The sequence below is a fragment of the Scophthalmus maximus genome, chromosome 8 (genome assembly GCF_022379125.1).
Source record: "Scophthalmus maximus strain ysfricsl-2021 chromosome 8, ASM2237912v1, whole genome shotgun sequence".
Classification (NCBI taxonomy): domain Eukaryota; kingdom Metazoa; phylum Chordata; class Actinopteri; order Pleuronectiformes; family Scophthalmidae; genus Scophthalmus; species Scophthalmus maximus.
This window is the reverse complement of record NC_061522.1, coordinates 2,803,733-2,822,328: the sequence shown is the minus strand read 5'-3', so window position 1 is coordinate 2,822,328 and position 18,596 is coordinate 2,803,733. Positions and strand designations below refer to the sequence as shown.

Below are 18,596 nucleotides of genomic sequence, written 5' to 3'. Positions count from 1 at the left end.
GGAGGGGGAGGAGATGGATGGAGATTGATGGCAAAGTGAGATCAGTTTGTCTGAGATTGGATAAAAGTGTAGAGTAAGAACAAAGGGACCCAAGGAGAAGAGAGTGAATCAGTAAATGCTGTCGGAACAAAAGCGACGTGTCGAATGTGCTGAGAGCCGCACGATGACTCTCTCAGACGATTGCTCTAGAAACAAAGTCAACAACTTTCAAGCCGTTGAACGTTTTTTTTTTTTCCGCTTAGGAAGGAAAGATGTTCACATCGCCATCTTTATTTTTCATTTTTTATAAACACAGGAGAACAGGGAGGTACGGTAAGGGCCGGACGGGCTGGTGACACCAACAGCATTGTGGTGTACGCAGTCTGAGACTGAGTTTTCCAAAGGTGACCGCCCCTGGATGGGAACAAAGCTGTAATTTGTTCAATAGTCCTTTTTAGATCCGTTGGTTTGGCCTTCGTCTCTGCTCTCATCCACTCCTGATATTTTAAAACTTTACTTTAAATCCGACCAGTCAGTATTTTAAAAAACAATGAAAGCGTTAAGTTTGTTTGGTTCTGATTTTGAAGCAGTTGCAGGCACATCACTCTTCTCTGGAACACTAGAATTTGCCGCTCTGTTTGCTTTAAAAGTCATTTATTCTTCAGTTTTCCGATCATAATCATGATCATTTCCGAATGCAGTGTCTCTTCAATCACAGACTTGAGGACAACAACAACAACAAAAACACCATAACCTCCCTCAATTTCCCTCTTTCTCTTCATCTCCTCTCTCTCTTTCCCTTTCTCATCCCTCCATCCATTGTTTCTGTTCACTTCATCTGACACTCGCTTGGTTGCCTTGGAAACCGGAGGTCGTTTGCCTCCTGCGCGTCTCTTTGGAAACAATAAAAAACACGAACGAGGGCAACGGAGAGAGAGAGAGAGAGAGAGAGCGAGAGAGAAGGCAGAGAGGCGTGAAGACGGGGCTGGAGGGAGCGATGCCATGCAGTGAGGTATTAAGAATTAATTTAGCCCCCGCTGCCACTCGCTCTCCCTTTCAGCCACCGATGCTGCCGGGCACATCCCGACCCGGCAGGGTGACGGTCTCCGGTGCCGCCGGATTTCGTCGGGCCCCCTTATTTTTTTTTTGAAGGGTTCTTTGAGAATTTGAATCTGTGATGTAACTGGATCTGCTCCTGGAGCTCAGAGCACTGGCGCCAACTTATACTCGTACCTTTACTCAGCAGGTGGCCAGGAAAATCACGGCAATGATGGAAAATTCTTTAACTTACTGAATACACTCACTTTTTAATCAGATGACAGATTGTCGATTGAGCCGCTATTTTCGTAAAATGATACTTAAAGTTGATCATCTTTGGGATTCAAAGCAAAGAAAAGTCAACAACGTTGGCTCATTGGAGCTCATTTGAGCAGAAAAATAATAAATGGATGAATCAAAAAGGACAATGATAATGAGCTGCGGCCCTGAAATATTCAATGATGTCGTCAACATCAACTTGTCTGTCCAATGGCAGAAGAGGGAAGTTGCTCATGGTTACGGTGAATCCAGATGAATCCAAGTTGCATGAATTGGTCAACTGTAGACAAAGGGATTCTTCTGCCATACATACACACACACACACACACACACACACACACACCGAAACCAAGGATGTAGTCAAAATGCTTTTATTATTCAGGGGGCATATCAAATAAGAAAGACACTTTAATTTCCCAACATGCCTGAAATGCTCTTTTAGAAACATTTCTCTCTACCAAAGCCAAAAAGTCCATCATCGAGCAAAAACAACTAACTACTGTACGTCTTGAAAAGAAACGCTCAACTCCGCCTCCGACTATTTTAATAAAACCTGTAAGTGCTCCGTGCCTCTTCCAGGTGTGAGCGACAGCGGCCCACTTACTTTCTAATGACTCCGCGGGCAGAGAGAAAGAAGGAAGATCCTCAGAGTTAATCTTATTCCAACACCTTGTCGGCGACGGAGCTCCGTGCTCTGAACTTTCTCCCCCTCGCTTTCCACCCGGTTACAGTTTGTGTGCACGTTGAGAAAAGAAAAAGATTCTCTGAGGCAACTTCTCTAATTGACTCATTCTTTTTCTTCTTTTTTTTTAATGGGGAGAGCCAGTCGTTGAAGGCAGCTCGTGGACAGTCGGCGTGCGGGGGAAGGTAAACTGGCAAATCACTCCGGCAGTTTTTTTTAAAAAGAACTCATTTGACAGTGGAAATAACCCCCCCGAGATAATCCCCACATAGCATCGGCCCCCGAAGGCGGTCGTCATTACGAGAGAAGCGCTGACCTGCAGGTTTTTTCCAGAGCCATGATATCGACATGAAAGCGTGAATGTCTGCCGGGTGGGAAGGGTCTCATTCAGAGGCAGCGCCCGGAGGGAGGGTCCCAGTCACACCTGCAGATGATGGTATCTCCGTCCTCATTAGGGAGGGCGAGCGGGAGAGAAACGCTGAAGTGGCGAAAGTGTGTGTGTGTGTGATGGCCTGCAGCGTACAGTACACCCGCCAGAGGAAAGATGGTGACATTTGCGTATTTTTTTTATCATTTAAAAACGTACGTGACATTTATTTTAACTACTTATGAATTTATTTCTATTACCGATACACTGTATTGGGTATGTAAACATTTAAAGCTACTGAAATTGAATATATTGTCCATAACTATGTGTTCATATTTTTTATTATCAACTGCAACAGAGAACCGTTGTTCTCCCGGCCGTGTCGGATTTGCGGTGAATAGACAGACGCTGCCGGAAAAACAGGAAATAGAATCAGCGGTGCGCCATCATAAAGTGTCCCCTGTCGGTTGCTCAGTTGCAATCTTACCACCAGATGTCGCCACAAAATTACAAAAAATTACACACTGGGGCTTTAATTATGCACCGTAGCATGGATACAGCTTGATTGACAGCGGGTGCTGTCCAATCAGTGCACGCTTGCAGGTGTAGGTGGCGTGCAGTGGACGGGCTCTCAGTCGGACCACGCCCCCAATTCTAACGAACAGGTGTGTAGTGTATGTGACAGTTTGTGTTTGTGTTTTCATCTGCCCCACCCTGCGTGTCTTGTTGCCAGAACCTGCGCTTTTTGAAAAGCCATATTTAAAAGGTTCCACCCAACTTTAAAAACTGATCTTGCGGCGTATTAATCTCCGTCTGCCACGTCGAGTCTGGCGGCACCTGGCGAGGTCGTCGTACAGAACGAGTATCGCACGACGAATCTCGACCTCTTTGCCGTCGTCTCGCGTTTTCTACTTTGTACGGCGATAAGCCTGTTGGGATGTGGATATTAAAACATGGTGTATAGAGTATTTCTCTTTAAATGAATCCCCGTCAGCCGACACACACACACACACACACACAATCACACCCGAAATTCAACACTTGATTTAATGAGAGAATTAATGGGCACGACTGAAGACGCGCCTGTGTGTGTGTGTGTGTGTGTGTGTGTGTGTGTGTGTGTGTGTGTGTGTGTGTGTGTGTGTGTGTGTGTGTGTGTGTGTGTGTGTGTGTGTGTGTGTGTGTGTGTGTGTGTGTGTGTGTGTGTGTGTGTGTGTGTGTGTGTGTGTGTGTGTGTGTGTGTGTGGGGGCGGGCCGCCAGGCGGCCGAGTGTGAGCGTTTATGTTTTAGAATATGTTGCTTCGGCTTGCACGTGCGTATCTGCTGCGTGCTGTACGTGTACTTTTCTGCCCGTGTGGTTGTGTGTGAGTGTTGATGAGTGGGTGTTTGGTTGCATGCGTGCGAGGCCCTGTGTCGTCCGTGTGTTTTTATCTGTGTGCATGTGTTTTGCCCACTCGCAGCCTATCTTTATCCCTGCTGTGATATATCTACCGTAGAGTCCGTCCCTATGTAAGGGAAGGTTTCTGGGGTGAGGGACCCGAGAGATAAACATGTTGAGGATTAAGAACAACTTTTTGTTTCTCTGCTCATTTTTTTCTAAATAGCGGTTGACGGTAGAAGAATCACACTCTGTTAAATGGACCGTACCTTGGCGTCCAGTAGAGCTCATTTGGATTTCTTCGGGATGTGTGTGTGTGTGTCGGTGTATGTGTGTCGAGGGGGAGCGACGCAGTCGAATATACAACTTAAATACGCATCACAGTTTTCATCGCTGCCGCAAACAACCCGTCCTGCGTCACAGCTGCTCTCGAGGCGTGACCTTTGACCCCAACATATCGGTCCGCCATTAGCAACAAGAAAAAAATCACGGCTGGGCCTTTAAAGTCGAAGCTGCGCTCGGGAAACTGGCGACGCTCCGCGGCCGAGGTCCCGACAGGCTACGTCTTTTTCGTTTTATTAGAATCGCTGCTGGTCTACGGCGGCGCTTTACTCTAACGGTCCGTCGTAAACCCTTTTTTCGAAGCACCTCGGCGTAAATGTATTTGGTTGAGAACAGAACTGCGGGAGGGACACGAGGCCACACTGCGGATTGGCGTCGCCAACCGGAAGCGAATGTCCCCCCCCCCCCCCCCCCCCCCCCCGCTCACAAGGATTGGGAGGGAACGGGAGGCGGAGGTTACTTTTGCGTATGTGCGACTGTGTGTCCTGTGCTTTTACTTTGAAGGCCAGACCCTAATCAAGTCTGATTCCAGGAAATAATAACATGCACAATTCCCTCTATTACCGCCCTCCCTCCATGCCACTTGATGATTCGTGGCATTTGAGCAGAACCAAAATGTTCAGATTCGTGCAGCCAACAGAAGTTCACCCGACACACAAAAAAAACATCTTCTTCTTTTATTCTTTAAGATGTTTTGAGATTGTGTCCGTCACTGACTACAGCGGCTGTTCTCCTTAACCCACGATGTTTCCACCTGGTTCGAGCGCGTCAGCATGATGGTGATCCTGCTGAACTGCGTGACCCTGGGGATGTACCAGCCCTGTGAGAACATCGACTGCTCCTCGGACCGCTGCCAAATTCTACAGGTGAACACACACACACACACACACACAAGATAATGATCATTTGCCATCGTTGCTCCTCAGATTTTTTAAACCAACCTTTTTTTCCTCTTGACTCTGAATCTGAAAATCAAACGTCGGACCTCAGCTTCTATTCAGTTTCTCTGTTTTGTCGTCGATGCGACTCGTCAGAGCCTCGAGACTTTTCTCCTCCTCGTCTTTGAGGCTCTTTTCGCGTCTGCGTCAAAAAGCGCATCCCAAAAAATAAAGTCGCACAGGATCACGTATATTTATTTATGTTTTATATTTATATATTTATTTTTTATATTTATTTTACACAAAAAAGGCACTTGCATGCTAACAAACATGCGTTCACGCACGGACCACACGTATTCTCAGCCGCGCACGCTTGATGGAAAAAGCTGCCGCACGCTTGAACATGCAGTTGCATGGACACAGATACACGCGCTCGCATTCCTCGGAAGAACCGTGAGAGCTCTTCCAAGAAGTGTGCGCACGTATCCACGTATTCCTTCGCACTCGTGTTGACGCATAAATAAACCACACACACACACACACACACCCTCCCTCTCTCTCGTCTCGCCTCGCCCCCCCCCCCATGCAGGGGCCCTGCAGCTCTTCGCTGTGACTCGCTGCTAGCATGTGGTCTTTATGGTGCAGCGAGCATGACTTTCTCACGTACGGGCGCCACCGAGAGCTGAAGGATCCCTCCTCGCTCCTGTCAAAGGTTGGCCCCGAGTGGGTGTAGCATCCGCGCCCGCGTGCGTACGCCCTCAGTCCTGTCGGCGCGAGGCGCTTGCTGAATGGCCCCGGCGGTCCTGTTTTTCACGTTTTTCACACGAACGCGCGCGCACACACACACACACACACACACACACACACACACACACACTCATCGTGTAACAGCCAACACACACATGGCGGATTGATTTGGCTCCCTGGGGGAGGCGGCTGGTGAGTTGGACCTAATAGAATTTCTCCTCCGAGTATCTATAGACCCTATTCAATATCAGCATGGATTTCGTGGGCTACAGCGCCAACAGTCGATACGCTGCTCTCAGAGAGTCCGTCGTTCGATACCACGACTTCCATGGTGCCCCGGCGGCACAATCCACGGTGTAAGCTCAGAAGATATGGACTCAAAGACCCCTTGGAACTCGGGCCAGTTCCCTTCAAGATGCGAACGTTGTAAGGGATCTTGACTTTAGTCGTCTAGTTTGTTGTGTTGGCATCAGTGGGAACTAAAACTGTGGCGTTGAAGACCACAGTTTCTTCATCTCCTTCAATAGTAAATGTAAGAGGGATCAATAACGAGCTCTCAGAGAGAAACGCTGTCTCGGACACAAACCCACCAAAGCTGAGAGACAGAAATACTTTCAAAGATGTCAAAGGTTTTGGAGCCTACGATGATTTTCAACACAGAAAATGTAATCGCTTTGACGATGTAATAATGATTATTTGCATAGTAAGATTTGTGGAGTTACGTAACACCAGTAGTGGCAGCCTGTAATGCTGAGGTTGATCGGGTCGTCCACTAATTGCAAAAGTCAGTGGTTCGATCCCCAGCTCCCCACAGTCCACATGTGGAAGTGTCCTTGGACAAGAAACACACCATGGGTTTGTGAGTGCCTTAGTAAAACACTAGTGCTTTCCCGATCATTTGCTTATGTATATATATATATATATATATATATATATATATGTATAGTATATATATGTGTATATGTATGTATGTGTGTTAATTTATATATATATGTGTATGTATGTGTAAATATACATACACGTATGCAATTATATGTATGTGTATAATACATAGTATATACTGTCACTGTCTGCCAGAAAATAATGTGGTATTTGTAAAGCTGTACTTAACAAAAAAGAAAAGAGAAAAAAAAGGTAGTATGACAAGAAGGAAAAGCTAAGAATGAAAATAAAATGGAGACAGGTAGAACTGTAGCGCCGAACAACAGAGGTGTAAAAAAACAGAGTGAGATGAGTAACAGGTACAGAAATGTAGAGATGTTGGTGAAAAAGAAGACAGGCAGAAAAAGCAAAACAGAGTGAGAGGTGTGAGGGGAAATGTCAGACCAGGAAAGTTTTTCTGACACTTGGTGAAGTCTTCATCTCCCTCGGGTCTGTGAACTTTACCCGAGTTAGCACGTCGACCTTCCTTTTCGGTACAAAGGTCAAGGTCGTAAACTGTGACCGTTCCTCCACATCAGTCTCCTCACCTGCAGGACCGCAGAGATTCTTTTCAAACAAAGATCCACATCAGCGGTTCGGAGCCCCCCCCCCTCTGCAAATCAAATAACAGGCATTTGCCAAAGCGAGTCAGTTCATCTCTAATCCCCCCGTATACACAGAAAGGAAACGCCGGCTAATCTCGGCTTTTTGCTCACAACAGCAATAACACGCATTAGCGGGCGCAGATCTTTGATTTATTTGGATTTAATTCTCTCCCCTCCTTTTAATTAGATGCTTGATTAAAGCTGTGAGTGAGGTAGGGGGAGGGCGGGGGGCTTATCTCTGATTACTGCTCAAACAAATTATTTTCCATTACCCCACTGTTTAGGGCAAACGGCTCGACTGGGAGAGGGGGCTGGGGGGGACTGAAGGAGGAGAGAGGTTTAATAGAAAGAGGGAGGTAGAGATGGAGATATGAAATCTCAAAAAAGAAAGATGATACAATTGTTGTAGGACGAGAGGCAGAAGTAGGAGATGAGCTCGGAAGTGTGGAAGGAGAAGGGGGAAGACTTTGAGAGGATCCAGTGAAGGAACTAAGCTGGGAGAAACTGGGGGGGATTGTTTCAGCTATGTTACTGACATAAAATGGTGGAGGAGATAAAATGCAAATGAGAGTGGACATCCGACTTCAGTAGCCAATATTTGACGAAAGTCAAGATCTCGACCGCATATTTTCTGTCGTTCTCTCATTAGTTCTGAATCTAATTTGTCCGCTCTTGTACAGATTTATTTTTGAATACATATTTGGGTTTCATACCAAAAACAAAATTTGCCTTTTCCTAATTATCCATAAAATCTAAGGAGGTCTGATTGAAGCAGAATCTCTCGAGTGTAAGTCTGCAGGAAGTGCACCTGAGGCCTCGCAGCCTCGATAAGTAGTGGGGTCCGCGCAGCGCTCCGCGTCCCCAGACGTCACGGGTGTTGAGCCCACGAAGCCTGGAGGTGCGGCAAAAAATCCACACGTTTGGATTCCGTCACTGTGACATTGCTGTAGCAACCGGCCAAGATGATACAGGCGGCGGGGCACATCTCGGCATTAGCCCCGAAAAAATGCCCGTTAAATGGCCACAAATAGGAAGTCGAGCAAACATAACACCTGCTCCTCGCCACTGCACGTTGTCGACAGGCGGCGGGGCGACGGCCCGTGGACTCCGTCAGCGCGTCGGTACAACCTCTCAGTCGTTAGCCCATTCATGTCACGGTGTTCAAGAACCTCCACGATCCACTGGTATGAAACGACAGAATTTGCTACATTATATTAGATAATGTTCAAAGCCTTAAAGGGCCAGTAAGAGATTTTGGAGAAAGATTGTGTGTACGGTAGACCGACGCGCCAACCACGAGGCCAGCAATCCCAGCAAGGCTAGCAAACAGCTAGCAACAGTCGTAGCGTCTGTCGCTAGCACGTCTCTGTCGGGGAGTGACGTTCCCAAACTGCACACACACATTTTTTTTCTTGTTTTGACATTTTCAGAGCCAGGGCCACCGCCAGGGCCCCAAACCGACAGCTAGGGGACCGTGAGGAAATATTCGCTGAATTTTATAAAAAAAAGTCTATTGGATTAAAATGGCTTACTACCCCTTTAAATAACACATTTTAGTTCAGGCTTTTCTTTTTCTTGAGACCCTTTATGTAGTCCAAAGACACGTCGTCCTTTGAGCCCTCATCACAAGATCTTATCCTAATGTTAAATAGTATTTAGGAGCTCAGTGTTTGGGAATTACTGTTCCAGCCTCACAGTCAACTGGCAACTGAACCTTTCGGCACTTGTTCTGTCGGATGTATGTCTTTTCCAGTCGCCCCCTCGTGCTTCCGTCCACTCCCTGACTGCAGCCCTCACACAGATGGATGGATGTTGCTGCTCGCAGCAGCGAGGAACATGCGTCCTCTCTCCTCCCGTTTGATTTGTGACACGATGTCTCTCTCTCCTCTGCCTCTCTTCTGTCAGGCCTTTGATGCGTTCATCTACATCTTCTTCGCTCTGGAGATGGTTATAAAGATGGTCGCCCTGGGAATCTTCGGCCGCCGCAGTTACCTCGGGGACACGTGGAACCGACTGGATTTCTTCATCGTCATGGCAGGGTGAGGTGACCTCCCGTTCCCCCGCACGCTCCCTTCTGCTTGTCAGTGGAAAGAGTTTTTTTTATGTTCCAAACACGTCTTTCAAACCCGATTGACTGATATCATGAAATGAAAACATCACAGAGGAAAAATTAAAGGGCCGACTAAATGAGACGAGAAGCTAATTCATCGTCAAGTTTGGGTTTTTCTTGATATTGTTGCGGTTCAATTATGTATGTGAGGGTTAGGCACATGCGGATTATCTTTAAAGTTCAAGATGTTTAACTGCAATTAATCACGGGACTATTTAAAGGTCAGACTCCGAATCCCATTTTATTTCTTTCGCAGCTCGACCTTCTCTGTCTCCCCGGCCGTTGTGCTTCCCCTCATGTCGGTGTTTAATATGTTGAGGTTAAATCTCCCCGCGTTGACCGTCGGCGGCTTTCACCTGGGACGCCGACGATAACGCGATGATGTCGTCCGGCGGAGCTAATCGACGAGCCAATTCAGCCCCCGCCATGAAGCGAGCGCAGGGTTCGTGTCGGAGCTGCTGACATGAATCAATACGGGCCGAAACCTGCAGCCGCTGAAATAAAGAAATATTCTACCACAATTCATTGCGGCAGCGCTATTTAACGTGACGGGCCAATCGAACGTGAACGATTAAATCCGAAGGAGAAGAAGAAGAAGAAGAAGCAGGTATAGCACTAAGGGCCCACACACCGGGATGACCTGGAATCGAACCCCCGACCTTCTGCACCAAAGTGAGCGGTTAGTGAGCCCTGCTAAAAAAAAAGAAACCCCACTGTGCTTCTCCTCTTCTGCTCCAACGTTTCCTCTCCCCACTGAGCCCTCTGCAAACATTTCGAGGATCAGCATGAAAGCAGCGTCTTCATTTTTAATTAAGATCCAAATAATTGTTTTAATATTGCATCAAAAGAAAAAATGTTTGTACTTGGGATTCATATATTCTGTGTGAGATGACTTTTTTTCCCCCTTTTGCCTCCTTTATATTCACCATTTTTAAATCAACTCACATTTCTACTACCTTCCACATTTCCCTCGCCTCCGTCCTCTTCAGACTCTTCATCCCCCCCTCCCCTTATTTTTTTTTCTCCTCCAGGGAATGGGAACATTTTTCATTCGCTCTGGAGATCTTCCGTAAATTCCAACCGCCACCAGCGCTCTTGTTCCAGCCCCGAGGCTACAGAAGATACTGTACCTACTTCTCGTATAATGTTTTGTTTGGTTCTATTTCTCGACTCCTGATCCTACAGTTTTCCGCTCGTGTGTCTTTCCTCGGCTTCTCCTTCAGTCGTCGTCCTTTGAGCGGCAGCCACGGAGCGCCGTCGTCTCTGATTCGCCAACTCTCAATGCTCAGTGCTTCAGGGGTCGCAGAGAGAGATGCCGCCGCCGCCGCCACCGCCACCAGCAATCATTCCCCCGGGCTTCCATCCACCACATGCGGCGTGTGCGTGGCGGCGGGGAGGTGCTGGGGGGTGGCGGGGGGGTGCATGATAAAACGTTGCACCCCTGGGAACAAGTGTGCTGCAAAAACAAACAGTAGGCGAGCTGCAGGAGAGGGATTAGGAGCAGCGTGAGTTCCACACCAGGCCTCTGCTAAGCTTTCCTCTAGAGCTGAGGCAGATGCCTGCATACAGTTAGATTGTACAGTATGGAACAATGTGTGTGTGTGTGTGTGTGTGTGTGTGTGTGTGTGTGTGTGTGGCAGGTGTCCAGTATTGAAACCAAAAAAATGTACCGATCGAACCTATCAACAGAACTCTTCAAACTGAATAAAGCCTCAGAAATTTTGGGCATTATGACATTTGCATTCCATTTGGTTGGTGTGTCGTCCAGGCAGCTACTGTAGATAGCTGCTGCTTTTCCCACCAATCAGGGAAAATGATGCTCTTTTGTGTAGGAATTTGAAGGTGACTTTTTTTTTTTTAACAGGTGTCATCTTATTAGCTGCTTTCGGACATGTACTGAAATCCGGACATTTTCGGGGCTATATTTGTGAACATGAACGTGTCGATGAACGTCTGAAGATATACGCGAAGCAAAATTTTTTCGAGTAAGCAAACACAACCTGCGAACACCCGCTAGTTCTCTGTCGGGTGCAGACGTCGGGAGGATCTCGGCGCTAATTGACACTGCGGCAATTTTTTCGCATCTTCGCGTTATTGGCGTGCGAAGATTCTCTTGGTGTGAGTAACAAGGCGTTTAATGCTGAACTCTGCTGAATGCTGTTTCTCCTCGACCGGTAAGTAAACAGGTTTTCAATGCAACAACGGCTATGTTGCAATAATCTTTGAATCAAACACACATGGGAACTGGTTTATTGTGGTAGATCTACATTCACACGCTGTTTCCTGGTGTCGCCTCTCGCTTGTTTCTCTCTCTTCATTACCTTGGTAAATGGATTCCAGTCTTAATGACCACTCCGAGCACTTCACACTGCGAGTCTCATTCATACAGCACATCTATATATAGCCTCCCCTTTCTTTTTTTATCACTCATACATTCACACAGCCGCTGTCTGAGCCCAAAAGACACTTGGACTCGTGGACCAGGAGGGGGCCAGAGATCGAGGCTCCGGTCGTCCAATTAGTGAGCGACCCCCTCCACCCCCTGAGTCACAGCCTCTTGTAGGTCAACGCCGGCGTCCAGGGTCCAGGGTTCAGCCCGGGGGCCTTGTTTTAACAACCCTGTCTCACATGAAAACTACAGAATTAGCTGTTCAGGTGCAAAAGACGAATCAGTTCCAACAAATTGTACTCTCCAGTCAAACCTGTCAGAATTGTTAACGCGTTAAAGGTCTTTCAAGGGAATCCTTGAAGAACAGGCTGATGATCGATCGATCATTCCACTCGCGAACATTAGCATTCCCCTCTAGCGGCACGTAGCTAACATACCCTTTACAAACCAGAAGCCAGAGCGACGAACCAAGCAGAGTCAACATGTTTCCACATTCACTTTCGGACTCCTACTGATGAGGCAGGGACGGCAGCTCCGCTATGCACAATAAAACCGGGGCCAAGGGATATCTGTCTATCCATATTGAGATTCTTTTAGTTTTTAATGTGGTGATTATATTTACAGCTGCTCTTAGCGCCTGGTTGCAGTAATAGCATCACTTCCAGTGAGTGACACTGATCCTAATTTGTTGCAGCGCCGTGCCACTGTACTCGCCTGCAGCCGAGTGGACGGGGAAGGATTGAGAGAGGCAAAGTATGAAGCTATAGAGGATTTACTACAGTGACGGGATTCTGTCTCTTTCTGCCTTTAGTCTTTAAGTGTTGACACCTTCCATTATTCAACATTGGAACGTTTTTCTTCTTGGTTGTATGAGGAGATTGGAGGTTTAGTTGAACCTCTGTGGGAACAGTGTGAGAGAACGAGTTTCCCCAGTCGGTGTTATCTGGAAATCATAAATGGCGAAGAACAGAATCAGGTCATAATTAGCATCAAATGTGGAAAACCTCTCTAGCTGACCTTCAGTCTCATATCCTCTCCGAAAAACTCAATCCTTCACAATTTTCCATCCTCAGATTTCTGTTATCTGAGCCTCATGAGCCTCATGGGCCTCATGCTTTGGATGCTTGTGTTTCTGCGTTAGTGTTTGCATAGTTTTTGCATGCTGTGTGGCAGCGGACAGAGCCATCATGGCAGAAGTGAGGGGAACAGATTGTTCGATTGATGAGCTTTGTTTAACAATTTATTGAAAGATCCTCTCTTATTCGATTGCAGCATCTCCTTAGCAGATAATGAACCAAACCGAACAACCAACAAAAACAAAGGTCGTCTTCTGTAGTACAGCACCAGGGATGTACTGGGGCTGTAATGCAGTCCTGGACCTTCAGATGGAGAGGCTTTTTACACGAGCACCAGAAGGGCACAAGCAGAATATTTTTTGGCAATCATTTTAACCACAAAATGTTTTTGGCTTGAATGGACTGGACTTTCGGTCAAACTTCCCAAATAGCCAGACCTTGCTGCCCCAAGGACCAACTTCCCTTAAAATAGATTAAATCATCAAAATCAAAAGATTGAGCTGCTGAGCTCTGCTTGAGATGGCTTGGAATGACCGTGCGTGGTGTGTTCAAGGCCAGAAGTTGGAAAACTAATTCAGTCTCTTTAAAAGTTAAATTGAACGGTTGTCCCAACTCGGGATTAAAGGTACAGGTACCCGGGGCAGAGGGGGACAGATATGGGAACTGTTGAGGACCTGTCCCCCAGGTACCCCGCTTCCGCCTCCCCCCCGTGGTACAGTTACAAACGTGTGTGTGTGTGTGTACCCTTTTGTAAGCGTCCCTTGTCAGGGGGGAGTGTTTGCGCGGACTATCTGCGAGAGCAGCCCCGGCTCTTAATACACCTCCTGTCTCGGGATCCATTCATTTTCACTCCCTTCGTGTCCTCTATCTGTCCCCGACCCCTCAGCAGAGGGAGCAGGGGATGAGGAGAGGACACGCCGTTGTGTTGAAGAGAGCATGCATGAAATATTACGACGAGGAAAGGAAGGGACATCAAAGCTTATTAGCCGAGAAATGTCAAGGCTCATACATCTTACACATTTTTTACGCTCTGAATGTTCTGCATTATCAAACGTATTGTGTGAATGACTCTGCTGCTCACTTACTCCATTGTTGCTCTGCGCATTAACCATCTGCAGCTGCTCCAGCACTATTCACTGGGCAATCTGAGCCGGCTAATTGCCCGCTGTAGTTCCTCTGTTGTTATAGGCATACATGCGGAGTTGCATGATTGGCTCCTGGTGGGCAATGCACAGTACAGCTCAGAAATCCACCACAGTGACAAATGATCCTTTGCACCTTTTCGTCCAGAAAGTCTTTTCTTCCTTCAACGTATCCAATTTTTTCCCTCCAAACACCTTTGTTGATCGAGACCAAAGACTCATCCGTACACACCTCTTGTTGCCAACTTATCCGGTCTCCTTTGAAGACTTCAGACATTGACTTTTACGCTGAGGTTTCCTTCTGATGACTCTTGGTGACCTGTGGAAACCCTGTTTCTGCACCGCCACTCCTGTTTCAGCCAAAACCTTGCAGGGGTTTTGCTTTACCCCTCTTGCCTTTGCACACACGTGGTTTCTTTTTGGTCTTCCAGATCACGTCCTTGCTTCTTTTTATGCCAATTCAAACAGTGGCGTTTTCAATCTGGAAGCTCTTTGAATACTTTTATTTTCTTTATAGCCTCTCCTGCTTTGTAGACATCAATCAGCCTCCTGTTCAAATCGTCCGTCAGTTGAATAAAGGAACCCATGGCTGTTGAATGTTGCCACAAGGTTTGAAGAGTCAGAGAATTTATTAGATCTCGAAATGTCATCAGACGACTCCCACTGACAGTTTTTTAACCTGCATTACAAGTCCGTTTGCTCAAGCAGAAGTGTACCTGAACTTTTTGCACACGACACAATTAATTTATTCAGAAAGAAACTTAACAAACATGATAAATGATTTGGGGACTCCAAACTCTTGCATAAAATCTGAGGATGTTTGAACATAAAAACTTTAGAAGAAACTGAAATAGTTGTTGGAAAATGTCGATTTGATCTTAATACGAGTCTGTGACAGTATTGTTCTCTTAATTTATAATTTTTTTCACATCTCTGCCATCTGTTTCTATCTGCTGTGTTTTCATGTTATGTGCACGTGTGCCTACATTTGTATCCGGTAAGTGTACATTCCATCATAAATCAAACATACGCCTCCAATGTACATCTAAGCTGCCCCCCTTCCCCATTCATTCTCTGAGATACCAAGCCTCGTACTGCATGGTGAGCAGAGCAGATGGGAGAACATAATTGATCCCGATCTGCGTTGGCAGAAATATATTTATGATTTCTTTGACTGAAATAAGAACTATTTTTAAAATAGTTTTCTCAAGTACTAGATGTACACAGACATGCGCTTGGATAAAGTTAACAACAACCCCTCATTGTCATTTGTTTTCTTACTTTATGATTACCCATTGTGCCTTGAATTCATAATTGTGCAAGATCTTGCCCACAACACCAGTGTCATCTGCAAATGTGATGATTTTTTAACTTGAATTACACTTACAGACCGAACAAACAATTGTTCTAAGACACAATTTCCTTGAAAACGGCAGCTTCAGTTCATCTTACAGTAAATTATTCTCATCACTCTTTCATCGCAGAAACTATCAGTATATAATTATACAGCAACATCAAGTGAGCTGCTTGTGATTGAGAAATACCTATTTTCATGTCATTATTTTTGTGGTATTTGCATTTGTGCAGGTCCAATGCTGGATTGAGTTGGTGTTTTATGAGTTTTGTTTCTTTGTATTGATTCAAAGTGATAAACCAGATCAGCTGAGCACGTGTTTCTCTGGTAATTGTCTTGATTGTTGTGTCCTGAGAGGTGACAAAATGTTTACCTGTGGTATCGGACTGCAGCAACGTCGTAGTGTTAGTTTCCGCTTGACCTTGACTTGCTGTAGTTTCACATTGGCATTGTCTTTTCCAATTTGAGGAAATGTCCCATCATCAAAATCAATACGATCTCCACTTATTTGATCAGAATGGCTATGAATATAATACAGGGGAATTATTGGGGTAGATGGAGGGATTTGCATGTGATTGTCAGACTCTTGGCCAACTCTGCTTCAATGGAATAATGGAAAAATGCATAATTATACATGACACGATGACAGAGCAGCATGAAAGTCACAAATAGATCACGGGACAACGAGTTCCTTGTACCTTTTTATGCTTACGTAACAACACAAGAGAAAACACACAAAGTTAGTACTTGTCATACTGACAGAAAATGACTGAGTTTATTCAGCTTTTAAAATATATTCAAAGTGTCTGACTTCCATTTCTTTTTACAAAACAAAATAAATAATAAAATTAATGTCTATACCTAACAAACACACACACACACACACACACACACACTTAGCGACATGTGTATGAACATCTGCACCCAGCTGGAGGTGTAACAATTGCTCATTAGAGCTCTGATGCCACATAACATATTGTGGGAATGTGAGAATGGAAAATAAAACTCTCACACACACAGAGAGAGAGAGGACACAACAAAACAAATATATAGGGAGGGAAATAGAGGACGAGGCTATAAAAAGGCAAAAGTGGATAGATTTTTATGTGATACTAAAGTAAGAGATTGAAGAGAGAGTTTGTGAGCTGGAAAAGTTTGTAGGAAGGATAAACAAGTAGCGGGAGGGCAAGAGTGAACCAGAGCTGTAGTAAACGGATGTGTCTGTGTGTGTGTTTGTGTGTTTGTGTGTTTGTGTGTCTGTGTGTCTGTGTGTCTGTCTGTGTGTGTGTGTGTGTCTGTCTGTCTGTCTGTCTGTCTGTCTGTCTGTCTGTCTGTCTGTCTGTCTGTCTGTCTGTCTGTCTGTCTGTCTGTCTGTGTGTGTGTGTGTGTGTGTGTGTGTGTGTGTGTGTGTGTGTGTGTGTGTGTGTGTGTGTGTGTGTGTGTGTGTGTGTGTGTGTGTGTGTGTGTGTGTGTGTGTGTGTGTGTGTGTGTGTGTGTGTGTGTGTGTCTGTGTGTCTGTGTGTCTGTGTGTGTGTGCGCGCGCCTCTCTATCGTCTCTGACTCGCAAACCACTTCTGGGACAGAAGATCTACTGCCTCCATTAATCCCCTTTTAATAATTGATGCCATCTCCTCCAGACGGAGTTCTTCTCACCCCGACCGGCGGCCACAAAGTGAGACATTTAGTGCTTCCTGGTAATTGCCAGATGATGTTTATTCCTGCCTGTTATTGGGCCAATATACAGCCCAAATGTACAATATCTATTTAGCCGCACTATTGTACTTTGCAGGGGCCATCAACCACCTTTTTGCTAATATATGTCGAGCTAATGTGACTTTTGCTGTTATCGCTGGCGAACTGTAAAGTGTGTAAGTGGCTGCTTGTCTCGGGCAGATGAACAAGGAGGCGTCAGAGCCTGTATTTTTTAATTTGGCCTCTAAAATTGAGAGATCAGCTGCAGATTGTTCAGGATTTCTCATCATATAGCCACTTTTGCCTTGTACAGTATAGTTTCCCTTGCTTGTTTTATTGTATTGGTTTCATTGTAGCTGCAACAATTACAGTAATCAGTTAGTAATTGATCAGTTGTCGACTAATAAATTAATTGCCAACTATTTTGATAATCGATTAATTAGTTTAAGTAGTTTTTAAGATGGAAAAAAATGTCAAAATTCTCTGATTTCAGCTTCTTAAATGTGAATGTTTTCTTTTTTCTTTGATCCTCTGTGACAGTGAACTGAATATCTTTGGTTTGCAAACAAAACATAAACAAAATTTTATTCTTTAGGAAACAAAATCTCATTTCTTTTTTTGCCATTTTATGGACCAAACAACAAATTTTATGGACCAAAAAACGAACTAATCGTTAATGGAAATAATCCATAGTTGCCACGTTATCGTCATGGCTCTGAAAGTGGATGTCAGTCGGTTGAGAATTATTTCAACATGTACGCGGTGGATTTCCTTAAATCTTCCGACTGTAGACTGAATATAAAAAATGGAAGCCAATGCAGAAGTGCCTAAAACCTGATCTCTGTAATCACCAGCAGAGGGCGACTCCACTCGTTGCAAAAATGAGTCCGTTTCTATGGAAGATTATGAGAAAGTGAGCATGTCTGAAAGTAGCTTAAAGCTACAGTGTGTAATTTTTAGAAGAACTTATTCACAGAAGTGGAATATATTTTTCATAACTATGTGTTCATATATGTTTAATCAACTGCGAATGAGTTAAATATAGTTACATGACCTCCTGTGAGTCTCCATGTTTGCTACGTCGTGTTTAATACGGTTGTTGAAACAAAACGGTCCAGAATACGTCGCATTCACGTTAAACTTTCAGACGCTGCTGGAAACCGGAAATGGAATCAGCCGTGCGCTGCCATTAAGTGTCCCCTGTCGGTCGCTCAGTGGGTTGGGGTTTGCAACTTTACCACCAGATGCCGCCAGAAAATTACAAAAATTACACACTGGGTCTTTAAGAATAGTGTGAATTGGGGTCCTTCATTGTATGTAAACCCTGTTTACACCCTGTAAACTTCCCCCCTCCGACCCGCGGGACAACCCTGTTCCACTCTGACGGTTCCTGAGAGATGTCTCCATGACAACCTCTCGTGACACTTCTCTCAGGTGTCTGTTCTGAGGCGCGAGAGAGGAGAAAAATACAGGACCACGTTTGAGAACCAGTTTAAAACAAAATAACGATCCCCACCCGCCCCTCTAACTCCACCTGGAGAAGAAGAAGGAAAAAGAAGAAAAAAAAATCCAGCGCTTCTTTTGAAACATTCATGAAGCCGTTGGGTTGGAGAGAAG

At 45.4% G+C, this 18,596-nt stretch overlaps 1 protein-coding gene across 4 annotated transcripts in view; it reads left to right on the top strand.

Moving 5' to 3' along the window:
- LOC118312704 (voltage-dependent T-type calcium channel subunit alpha-1I-like) overlaps positions 1–18,596 on the top strand; it is a 176,677-nt gene that overhangs the window by 66,147 nt on the left and 91,934 nt on the right. For all 4 annotated transcript variants that reach the window (XM_047333995.1, XM_035637532.2, XM_047333994.1 and 1 more), the window contains 2 exons: positions 4,820–4,931; positions 9,122–9,255. In XM_047333995.1, coding sequence (XP_047189951.1) covers positions 4,820–4,931; positions 9,122–9,255 — 246 coding nt within the window. The remainder of the gene's footprint in view (positions 1–4,819; positions 4,932–9,121; positions 9,256–18,596) is intronic.